The sequence below is a fragment of the Solanum lycopersicum genome, chromosome 12 (assembly GCF_036512215.1).
Source record: "Solanum lycopersicum chromosome 12, SLM_r2.1".
Lineage (NCBI taxonomy): Eukaryota > Viridiplantae > Streptophyta > Magnoliopsida > Solanales > Solanaceae > Solanum > Solanum lycopersicum.
The window spans coordinates 69,145,265-69,158,549 of NC_090811.1; the positions used below are offsets into that span (position 1 = coordinate 69,145,265).

The 13,285-nt window shown below is 31.8% G+C and overlaps 1 protein-coding gene and 1 pseudogene across 1 annotated transcript; both read left to right on the forward strand.

Moving 5' to 3' along the window:
• The first annotated feature begins 108 nt into the window (after positions 1-108).
• LOC101255282 (receptor-like protein Cf-9) lies at positions 109-4,006 on the forward strand (annotated as a pseudogene).
• A 643-nt stretch (positions 4,007-4,649) lies between these two features.
• LOC101245143 (receptor-like protein Cf-9) lies at positions 4,650-8,468 on the forward strand. The gene has a single exon (XM_004252802.5). It carries the CDS (start codon positions 5,545-5,547, stop codon positions 8,344-8,346), a length of 2,802 nt encoding a protein of 933 aa, XP_004252850.1. The 5' UTR covers positions 4,650-5,544; the 3' UTR covers positions 8,347-8,468.
• The last annotated feature ends 4,817 nt before the right edge of the window (positions 8,469-13,285 follow it).

The window sequence follows — 13,285 nt, forward strand, 5'->3', positions numbered from 1 at the left end:
CCAACCTATGTCATTAATTAAGTTGTCACGAATGCGCACAAAAATGGGCTTTTTCAAATACTTCTCATTCTAGACCTTGTTTGAACTTAAAATGGGCTATTTTGGCCATCAGGGCCAAAGGCTCCATAACTAACATTTTAATGGACGTTCTCAAAAAAGCATTGGGCAAAAAATACATCGGAATTCTAGATCACAAAAAAAAAATCATGGAATATAGCACACGAAAATCAGTAAAGTGAGGGGTTTATCTGCACGGGGGCTCGTATAACTTTTAAAATGGGTATTTTTGGCCGTTAGTGCCAACTGACTCCATATCTAACGTCTCAACGGGTGTCCACGCAATTTTTGAAAAAAAGATGTCGGAATTTCAGATCACCAACAATCTATGAACTATAGCTCATGAAAGTCGGTAAAATTGGAGGTTTACCGACTTCAGGGCTCATTTGACCATCAAAATGGGTACGAATTCGAAGAGTTTGTTGGTTGAAAACGAAATACATAGATTTAACTCAAAAGTGCTTCCACTGACTGAAATAATCTGACAAAAGAAAATAATTGGTTTTTCTTTAGACAATTACAAAAGAATAAGACTAATTTGAAAGTAATGTTTTCCTACATTGGTTTCTTATGCAAGACCTGAGAAACAACAAAAACTTCCAACAAAATAGTCTACTTAATTGTTTTCATCAACATATAAGCTTTGAATTGATTTCCATTGTTTGGCACTAATTCTAAATATGATGTATATTTAGCTCTCAGCCTGTCACAAAAGATAATTTATTTTCTTTAGACAAATACAAAACAAGGTCTATTGAAAGTAATGTTGTCCTACTTATTTGTCTTCTTATACTTGACTAGACCAATAATGCGGCCAATTCAATATAAGATTTTCACTAAGGGGATTCAAAATATGGTATATATATATATACGTTAAAAAGAATATCTATTTAAGCATTTCAATCAAGACAGTTAAAAATTAAGGTGAAATACTTAACTATATATGATGTTTCAAGTTTCAAATTATTCGAAAAGAAAGAGTCCTTGCTAAATATATATCAGCTTATATATATTTCTGTAGCCTGTTCTTGATTTTCATTATCAGCTTTAAACTCATTGATGCTAAACATGAGCTACGGGCAATTCTCGTTTTTTCTCTTGGTCTGTTTCTGTCAGCTTTCTTTTTCTTCATCCATACCTCATCTGTGTCACAAAGATCAAAGCTCCGCTCTTCTAAAATTCAAGAAAACTCTTACTGTTGATCCCTCATTAGTTTTGTGTAATTTCTACTATTATACAAGTTCATGGAATATGAGCATAGATTTCTGCTCATGGGATGGAGTGATATGGGATGAAATGACAGGCTATGTAATTGAACTTGATCTCAGTTGCAACAGTCTTGTAGGGAAGATTGATTCCAATATCAGCCTATTCCAACTCTCTCATCTTCAAAGTCTTGATCTTTCTATGAATAACTTCTCTTATTCTCATATCTCGCCTAAATTTGGCAGGTTCTCGAGCTTGATTCATCTTAATCTCAGGAACTCATATTTCTCTGGTCAAATTCCTTCTGAAATCTTTCATCTTTACAAGTTACAATCTCTTCTTCTCTCAACATCTTATGACACTGTGCCAAAACTCGCAACCCATGATTTTAGGTTTCTCCTTCAGAATTTGACCCTATTAAGAGTGCTTGATCTTAGAGGTGTAAGCATCTCTTCTGCCATTACTCTTAATTTTTCTTCTCATTTAACAACTCTGGTGCTTAGGAAATCAGAGTTGTATGGAGTAATACCTGAGAGTATATTTCACCTGCCCAAACTTGAAATACTTGACTTATCCAGCAATTATAAGCTCAGTGGTTATTTCCCAAAGACCAAATGGAATAGCAGCGCATCTCTCATAGATTTAAATCTACAAGGAGTGAATTTTTGTGGTAATTTGCCTGAGTCTCTTGGTTATCTAACGTCACTGAGAACTTTGTTTCTTGTTCTCTGCAATATATGGGGGCCTATTCCTGAATCTCTTTCGAATCTCACTCGCATAGAGTATTTGTTCCTTGCAGATAACTTCCTGAATGGAACAATACCATCATGGATATTCTCCCTTCCTTCACTTATTGATTTAGAATTGAGTAATAACCATTTTTCTGGTCAGCTTGAGGATATCAAGTCCGATTCACGATTATTTATTGATCTAAGTAATAATCAGCTGCAAGGCAATCTTCCCAAGTCAATTCAAAACCTTGTGAACATCACAAATCTTGATCTTTCTTTCAATAATTTTAGTCGTAATGTGGATGTCAGCTTCTTTTCAGATTTCAAACATCTTTCATCTCTTGATCTTTCTTATAATAGTATCTCATTGACGAATGAAAATAATGTTAATTTTTCTTTGCCTGAGTCACTTGTGTACTTACAGTTGGCTGCCTGTGAAGTGAAAGAATTGGAGTTTCTAAGATCCGCAAAGAAGCTCGAGGACTTGGATCTTTCTAATAATAAGCTTCAAGGAATATTTCCAGATTGGGCATCATGTAACTGGATGTTTTCATTGAGAACTCTTAATCTGTCCCACAACATGCTGACAAGTATGGAATTGATTTGCAATTCCAATTCTCTTCAAGGGTTCCTATCTATTCCACCAAATTCCACAACATACTTCTTCATATCAGAAAATTATCTTAGTGGAGAAATTCCTTCATCTATTTGCAACTTGACATAATTGCAAATGCTAGATTTAGCGAGAAACAACTTGAAGGGAGAGATTCCGCAATGTTTGGGTAATATCAGTGGCCTTGAGGTTCTGGATATGCACCACAACAGTCTTACAGGGACTCTTCCAAACACTTTTAGATTTAGAAGTTCTCTGAGGAGCCTCAACTTGAACGGCAATAAACTAGAGGGGAAAATTCCCCAATCTTTGGCCAATTGCAAAGAGTTGCAAGTTGTTGATTTAGGAGATAATCATCTCATTGATATATTCCCCATGTGGTTGGGAACTCTTCCAAAGCTGCAAATTTTAAGCTTGAGATCCAATGAATTGCATGGGTCCATTAGAACTCCAACGATTGAAAACATATTTCCTAATCTTCGAATGTTAGATCTCTCTTCTAATTCCTTCATAGAAAACTTACCAACGGGTTTGTTTCAACATTTGAAAGCCATGAGGACAATTTGTCAAGCGATGAATGCACCAAGTGATGGAGGAGATGGATACCAAGACTCTGTAAATATCGTAACAAAGGGATTGGAGCGTGAAGTTGTGAGAATCTTGTTTTTGTACGCCACTATCGATTTTTTAAACAATAAATTTGAAGGACATATTCCAAGTATTATGGGAGATCTTATTGCACTTCGCATGCTAAATTTATCTCATAATGAATTGCAAAGTCATATACCTCCATCACTTGGAAGATTAAACTTTGGTTGAATCACTGGACCTGTCAAGTAACCACCTTGTAGGAGTGATACCAGCACAATTTTCTTCTCTTGCAGTCTTATATTTCTCCTACAATCATCTCGAAGGGTGCATTCCTCAAGGAAATCAATTTCATACCTTTGACAACAATTCATATGTAGGTAATGATGGATTAAGTGGATTTCCACTATCAAAAGTCTGTGGTAGTGATGATAATGATACGGAGACAAATGATACCACATCTGGACTAGATGATGAAGAAATCTCTGAATGATTTTTGGAAAGGTGCTTCAATGGGGTATGGAAGTGGACTATGTATTGGATTGTCCATTATATATATCATGATCTCAACTGGAAAACCGATATGGCTTGCAAGAATTATTGTGGAGCTGGAGCATAACATTATGATGGGAAGAAGAAATAAGCAGCCAAAGCAAAGGAGCTACACAAGAAGCAAATAATCGCATGTAAAAGGGTTAAAAATTCAGGAATATATGCAGTAAAGTTCTTGTTTGAGCTTTAGATTATTGCAGCTAACTATATCTCAATTATTCATATTAGTTATATCAGCAACTAATTGAATGCTATACAAAGCTTATTTTTCTGTCCAAAATTAGTTGGAAGCTGTGATTCAATTATCTGGTTAGAGGCTTCGTTTAACAAGTTCTTCAAGTGTGAACCAACAGATAATTAGTTTTAGAGTAAAATTGGCTGGACTTAATAACTCTTTTTTCAAGTTGTAATTTCATTTTAGCATATAATAAAAGACTTGACTTTCTTTGTGTAAATATAAACATCAAACAGTAAATAAACAAATTCAAATATGCAGGTGGTTGGAGAAGAACTCATTGGAATGCTCATCAGAGATACAATAATATCAGAAACTGCAGCTTTTGGTTTATAAGTAGGCTTTTTATTCTTCCTCTATCAACTTTAGGAAATGTAATATTATGATATATCAAGTTATGTAATGTTTTAATGTATTCAATGGAATATTATGTGTAGATTGGACTATGTATTGGATTATATTCATGATTTCATGATCAAGAAAGCGATGCTGAATTTCTCAATATTTTTTGGAAAGCTGCTCTTATAAGGTATGAAATTGGACTACGTATTGGATTATATGTACAATGTTTCATGATTTCAACTGGAATTCCGAAATGGCTCACAAGAATCATTGAAAAACTGGAACACAAAATTAGTAGTGTATTGAATAAAGTTTATGCATTGCTTGGATTCCTGGCTACTCACTGTACAACTTGCAAATGAATAATACTCATCTCACAGAATATAAGAGGGACTCAATTATGAAGAAGACTTTGAACTTGAGAATGTGTTATCAGTTGTCCCTAATATAATCGAGCTCGAGAAAGAAGTGAAGGCAGAGTATGGGATGTCCCTGAAGGTAATTATATCAAGCCAACATACCAGCACCAGCAACGATATGAATGGAGGTTTACTATCTCAGATTTCTAACACATGGGAAGAAATCGCTAGTATTTTTGTGTCTCTACTAAGATTTGAACCCTACAGATCTCTTATGGTTTTCATCCACTTCATTGTCCGTTAAACCACACCCATATTAATTATCAGTGCAGACTCAATCGTTTGTGGATAAGTTGTGTTCCAATATCATTACTTGAGATCCTCATTTACATTATACTTTTTAGAGTCGGACAAGTGGAATGAGAACGCAACAAAACTATTTGGTTAAGTCCTTGTCTAAATTATATGTGTAACACATTTACATTCATAATTCATTATCTGTATTGGCTTAACACAACAGAACTAGTTGGTTATGTCCTTGTCTGAATTATATTATATATGTAACACATTTACATTCATTATTTATTATCTTCCTTGACTTAGCGCAACAAACTATTTGGTTGTCTTTGTCTGAATTATATGTGTAACACATTTACATTCATAATTCATTATCTGTCTTGACTTAACACAACAAAACTATTTGGTTAAGTCCTTGTCTACAGACGTAAGTGTACCTTTCAATGAAATAGGACTAGTCAAAGAAATCTTCCTATATAGATATGAATAGCCTTTTCTTAATTTTCACTACCAACTCACAGTACACAGAATCACTCAGTATTTCGAAGCAACTTGAACTAAATCATGGGATACAGAAAATTCTTATTTCTGCTCTTTGTCTGTTTTTGTCAGTTTTCATTTTCTTCATCTATACCTCATCTGTGCCACAAAGATCAAAGCACCGCTCTTTTAAAATTCAAGAAAACACTCACAGTAGATTCCTCATTAGTTACGTGTAGTTCCTACTCTTATACGAGTTCATGGAATAGGAGCAGAGATTGTTGCTCATGGGATGGAGTCATATGTGATGAAATGACTGGCCATGTGATTCAACTTAATCTCAGTTGCAGTGGTCTTGTAGGAAAGATTGACTCCAATAGCAGTCTCTTCCAACTCTCTCATCTTCAAAGGCTCGACCTTTCTTCTAATAACTTCTCTAATTCTCACATCTCGCCTGAATTTGGAAGGTTCTCGAGCTTGACACTTCTTGATCTTTCTGACTCCTATTTCTCAGGTCATATCCCTTCTGAAATATCCCATCTTTCTCAATTACAGTCTCTTCATCTCTCCCCGTCATTTGAAACTATTCTAAGACTCACAGCCCATGATTTGACATTGCTCCTTCAGAATTTGACTCAATTAAGAGAGCTTGATCTTACTTCCATAAACATCTCTTCCACCATTCCTCCAAATTTTTCTTCTCATTTGACAACTCTGAGGATGGGAAATACAGGATTGTACGGGATAATACCTGAGAGTATTTTTCACCTTCCCAATCTGGAAACACTTGTCTTACAAAACAACAATCAGCTCACTGGTTATTTTCCGAAGACTAAATGGAACAGTAGTGCATCTCTCATCGAGTTAGACCTCAGTGGCGTGAATTTTTCTGATAATTTGCCTGAGTCTATTGGCTATCTAACTTCGGTGCATTCTTTGTCTCTTAAAAATTGCAAACTTAGAGGGCCTATTCCTGAATCTCTTTTGAATCTCACGCGCATAGAGGATTTGGACCTTCAATATAACTCCCTGAATGGAACAATACCATCAGGGATGTTCTCTCTTCCGTCACTAAGTCGTTTAGTCTTAAGCAATAACCAGTTTTCTGGTCAGTTTGAGGATTTCAATTCAAATTCACTGATCTGGATTGATTTAAGCAATAATCAGCTGCAAGGACCTCTTCCCAAGTTGATTCAAAACCATGTGAACCTAACAGGCCTTATTCTTTCTTTCAATAATTTTAGTGGCCATGTGGATGTCAGCCTCTTTGCTGACCTCAAACAGCTTTACTATCTTGATCTTTCATATAATCATATCTCGTTGACAAATGAGAACAAACATAATGTTACTTTGCCAGGATCTCTTATGAGCTTACAGTTGGCCGCATGTGAAGTGAAAGAATTGGAGTTTCTAAGATCCGCAAAGCTTCTTTGGCATTTGGATCTTTCAAATAATAGGATTCAAGGAAGAATTCCTGATTGGGCATGGTCTAACTGGATGTTTTCATTGCAACGTCTTAATTTATCCCACAACATGCTGCAAGGTGTTGATTCAATTCCTCTTCTGTCTATAGAAGCTATTGATTTACGGTCCAATTTGCTTCAAGGTTCACTACCTATTCCACCAATTTCCACAAGATTCTTCTTTATATCCCGTAATAATCTGAGTGAAGAAATTCCTTCAGATATTTGCAACTTGACATCACTGGTAATGCTTGATTTGGCAAGAAACAATTTGAAGGGAGAAATTCCGCAATGCTTGGGTTATATCAGTAGCCTCGAGGTTCTGGATATGCACCACAACATCCTTTCAGGGACTCTTCCAACGACTTTCAGAATTGGAAGTGCACTCAAAAGCTTCAACTTTCGTGGGAATAAGCTGGAGGGGAAAATCCCACAATCCTTGACCAATTGCAAGCAACTTGACGTTCTTGATTTAGGAGACAATAACCTCAATGACACATTCCCCGTGTGGTTGGGGACTCTGCCAAAGCTGAAAGTTCTAAGTTTGAGATCCAATAAATTGCATGGGTCCATTAAAACTCTACCGACTGGAAACATGTTTCCTCAGCTTAGAATATTAGATCTGTCCTCCAATGCCTTCACAAAAAGCTTACCAACGAGTCTGTTGCAACATTTGAAAGCCATGAGGACAGTTGATCAAACGATGAATGCACCGAGTGATGAAGGGAATCGATATTACCAAGACTCAGTAGCTCTCGTAACCAAGGGATTGGAGCTTGAAGTTGTAAGAATCTTGTTCCTGTACACCACTGTTGATCTTTCAAACAACAAATTTGAAGGATATATTCCAAGTATTATGGGAGATCTCATTGCACTTCGTGTGCTGAATTTATCTCATAATGGATTACAAGGTCATATACCGTCATCACTTGGAAGTCTGTCTTCAGTTGAATCATTGGACCTGTCAGGCAACCATCTTGTAGGAGAGATACCAGCACAGTTTGCTTCTCTTACTTCTCTTGAAGTCTTAAATCTCTCCTACAATCATCTCGAAGGGTGCATTCCTCAAGGAAAACAATTCCATACCTTTGAGAACAATTCATATGAAGGTAATGATAGATTACGTGGATTCCCACTTTCAGAAGGTTGTGGTAATGATTCAGAGACAAATGATACCACATCTGGACTAGACGATGAAGAAAACGACTCTGAATTTCTGAATGATTTTTGGAAAGCTGCTCTTATGGGGTATGGAAGTGGACTATGTATTGGATTATCCATAATATATATCATGTTCTCAACTGGAAATCCAAGATGGCTTGCAAGAATCATTGTAGAACTGGAACACAAAATAATGATGGGAAGGAGAAAGAAGCAGCAAAAGCAAAGAAGTGACAAAAGAAGAAATAATAGCTTAGCTTGACAAGTTACATTTGTTCTCTTTGTGTAACATTGTGATGTAAATGATGTTTAATCAGTTTTTTTGTATGCTTTTAAGCAATAATATTACAGTTATTTCATAAAAGAAAAATTATAGTTAAACAATGAGCTGATTGAAAGGTGTTTCAGTTTCGTGTTAAATCTTATATTTAAAATGCATTATACATAAATAAACACTTAAATTTTGAGATTGCACAACTAGATACCTTCGATGAAAGAGTAACATCTGAAGTTTAGTGTGTATGTCACATGACTTCTTTTTAGTGCACAACTACCCCATGGCCCATTGCAATAGATTAGGGACTACCTAAATATGTGACATCAAATTGAATGAGTTGTTGGATCAAATTTAATGAGTTTGAAAACTTAAGATTATTGACAAGATAATATCTAAATTATTATATAAAATTATACATGTATTAGTGATACCAAAAGGTGAATTAATAAAGACTAAATAAAATTATATGCAACTTTTATTTTTTTTGTTATGTTTATAAAAAAAAAAAAAAAGACAAGTAGGGTACGTATCCATTTCTCAATTGTGAAGGGAAATAGAAATATTTCTTTAAACAACAAAAACATATATCTAATGTATTGTTACAAGTGGATTTTTGAGAAAGGAAAGATAATTTCTATTTTTGTTGGGATATTGTGATATTATTCTATATATCAATGGTTTTTTTAGATAATAACTCTTAAATATATATTTGTAAATTTAAAAGTAAAAAAGATAAAATATTTAAAGGTTTTTAAGAGATATATATTTTACATTTAAAATATTCCTTTAAAATCTCTGTGTATAGTTAGTAATTGAACAGTAGCTTTGGGACATTTGGCTATTTTTTTCATAATTACAAAATGATGTATTAAGGATTTTGAGGTCCTTTATTATATCGTATGGTTGTGATGGAAGGGGATCTGAATCCTGAGAATTAAAAAATCTTAGTGAAAGTAATTCATATTTTAAATGACGGTATACAATTTGAAGTTGATTTAGCTAAAATTTTGAGACGAATACTGATACTGAGTGCAAAACAGAAGAAAAAAAAAGATTCTCCGACACAAGTGGGCCTACTAAACCCTTACTTATTACGAATGAGTTCACTAGGCATCTGAACCCTTCTTAGATCGGTCCCATCATTAGGTATCTGAAACATTCTACTTAGATTGGCGGCATCACTAGGTATCTGAAACATTATGCTTAGATTGGCGGCGTCACTAGGTATCTGAAATTGATCGACGACAACAATGATAGAAAATGAATTCTATGTATAAAAAAAAAATAAAAAAATCAGGTGCGATGAACTATAGACATCTTACTTTGCTACCTTCTTCTTAGATCGACAACAACAATGTTAGAAAAAGAGATCTATAAATACTGAGATATAGAAGTCAAGTGCGATAAACACTAGACATCTGGTTTAGCTATCTTCTACTTAGATCGGCGGTGGCAATGATAGAACAGAAGATCTACAACCAAAGGAATATAGAAGTCAGGTACGATTAACCATACGAATTTAAATTTGATAGATTCAAATTTAAGGTTTTTGTGACTCAATTTAATAACTTCATATTTATTTATTTTTTAAATAGTAATTTATATATTATATATATCGACATTTGGTACTTATTTTATACTAGTTTCGGGCACGTGCGTTGCACGTGTGTCCCAAGCTAAGTTGCATGAAGTTGTTGTAACGATGTGTTTATATGACCTTTTTGATATTAAAGACGAAGAAACCACAAATAGTGTGAAAGAAAAATAATTATCTGTTAAATGTGTGTTGTACATTTTGATTTAGTAATTTACTGATAGAATAAAAATAGATCAACAAAAAAAATAGTTACAAATTACAACAATTAATTAAAAAAAATACATAAAGAACTTTCACATATATAAGAAACTAGTTTCCGAAACGTGCGTTGCACGTTTACTTCATAAGGATGAATAAAATGATAAATAATTTTTGTTTTAAAAGATAAAATAAAGTAGCAAAAACAAAAATGGAGGCACACTATCTTATGATTAACTTTCTTAAAATGTCTTTTTTGTCTCATAAAAATGTTGAAATTAAATTAATATTTATACATTTCAAGAAGATAAAATGTTTGACATTAATTAGTAAAAGATGAAATTCTCCTTCTCATTAAGTAGAAGGCAATTAAGTAATTCAAATTTATAAATAAAAAACTTATTAGAAGGAAATAACTAAGATTTAAAGTGCAATGATTGATATTTAAATTATGTAATTATATAAATAAAATATTAATATTTAATTAAATAAATTAGATTTTAATTTAATGGAGAGTCAAAATGACAATATTAGTATTCTTACAATTAAAAGTTTGTTAAAATATATTTTAAATTTTTTTGTTAAAAAATTAATAGGAGCAATATTTGGTCAAAGGATAGAAGATCTTCTAACTTCTTAAGCATTTTGGTGTATCATTTTTTTGACTTTGGGATTTGGATCTCATGATAATTTTAATGAAAATTGTCGAAAAACTATAGATTTTATCCACAAGCACATGTAAGAATGATTCTTTACAAATATTTAAAATTTAAAATGCATAAACGTAATTATTAATAATTTGAAATTAGAAAATCTTGTAGGCATTAATTGTTTTGCATGTCTTATACACTAGTTTAGCATAACGCAACCAACGAAAAACAGAAAAATTCTAAGACAATCTTTTTCCTGTTTTTTCTTGAAAATGCAAATTGAAACAAAGTTTTAGTAGTAAACATTCAACTTTTGATCATAAAAAATTAAATTATTTGGAAGACAAGTTAATGGAAGTGATATTTAACTACATAAATGGCGGGGTCTTACCATAGTTCCAATCTCGACAAATAAGTAAAAAAAAAAAATACATCAAGCTTCGATACTTTAGTAGAATCATACTATGCCTTGTAATCTTGACATAAATTTTCTTGCCTTGAAATTTTCTTCACTTGATCAAAGCTTTTCTAGTCTTCCACACAAAAATTGTATCACATATAAATCTTCCTATAAAAATAATGTTAAAAGATTGTATTTATAGGAAAAAATATAGCTTTGGAATATGAAGATTCACTTACAAAGTTGAAAGGTCAAGTGTTACAAAAATTTAAGACAAATATTAATTAAGAACATAAATTAATTTAGAAGATAAATCATATACATGTATCTATTTAAAGGGTAAATAATTCAAGAAAATAAATTAAATTAGATATTTTAATTAAGAATTATTCTAAAGAAGTGCAAAAGTCATTAACATTTCCATAAAATAATGTAACTTAATATTTAAATTAAATAGTTAAATATTTTTATAATATTTTAATTTATAATAAGGGTAAAATCGTAATTCAACTTTTAACTTTTTTGTTCCCTCTTATAATAATATATGATAATAGGCAAGCTAGAAGGCATACTCATATTGCAGCTATCTCAAATTTTCTTTACAAGAAAATCAACAAAGCATTTCTTTTGTATTGAAAGATATATGTATTTTTTTCTTGTAAAGATGAGTCTTAACTTAACTAAGAGAAAAATAATCAATTAAATTGGACAATTTGAACTTAAACTTCATGTTAGAATTAAAATGAATTAAATGAAAGAAAGTGAATGAGGGAAATCAAAGTCTCAAACATCTTTACATATTTCACCAGTAGCTAAAGACTTTTAGTAGATGAATATGGTATATTGAATTAAATGTATTTAATTATTAAGTAACCCTTCAAACTCTTCATATTTTATATTTTCAAAGAGTGTTATACTCTATATAAAGTTATAGGATTATTTTAGTAATCCAACCTTTAACTTTGTTGCTTCACACTTTTAATAGAACTAATAACTCTATTTTTTACTATAAAGTTTGTAAAATAAAATAGTAAATCAGGAATAAAGTATTTTAAAAGCTATACAACTTACATTTGTGGTCACCAAAGCAAGAACAATTATCAACCATGCAAAGAAAGTCTTATTGTGTACAATAATTTTTTATTTGTAGTTATTTATTTATCAAATAGGAATTAACTCGGAAAAGAAAATAGAGATTTTTTAATGGTAAATAAAAGAACACCTCTACAGAAATCAACAAAAATATTAAAATGAAGCTAAAAATAACAATATGAAAGAAAAAAGTACAAAAAATATAGACAGGTAAGAGATGACAACTTTCTTTATTCTCTTCCAATTATTCAAAATATCTTCCGATAAGATATAATTGAGAGACTGAAAGGATTGTCATGAATATGTCATTAACTCATTCCATGGATGAAAGGTGAAAGTAACAAATATATTATTAATGAACATCAATAAACGTATAACATCTTCATTTCTAATATAATAACACAAAATAAAAATTCCACTTGAACACATAGAAGAGAAATTTAAACAGATCTTAATTAATCTACGATAAAATTATCAAACAAATATTAAGATACAAGGAGTGCAGAGAATTAGCTATCATAAAAACTAATACACCATATATCATGGAACAATTTACGTATGGAAAAATTAGTGAAGCACAAAATGATATTTATAGTCAAGATATAGAAATTCAAAAGTCAAAGTTATAAAAAGATTAATAAAATATCATTGAATTTCTTTATAGAAGAAGTGAAAGGACACTTTATATTTTATTCTTTAAAAAAAACTAAATTTGTAGTTATTGTTTAAAGTTGAAGCGGCTGAGTATAATTATTCAATATATGTACTAATACACATACAAGAATATGAAGAATCAATCTTGAAATTAAACATTCATTGTATTGTAGTCAATAGCATTTATTTAAATATATATTTACTTTTTCTTACACAAATTATCAAAGGAGTATTTTCATTATTTAAAGATAAAAATATTTAATTAATTATATTAGATGAGTTTAATTAAATATTTTATAGTCTTTCAATTTGTGTAGGGGTAAAATGATAATT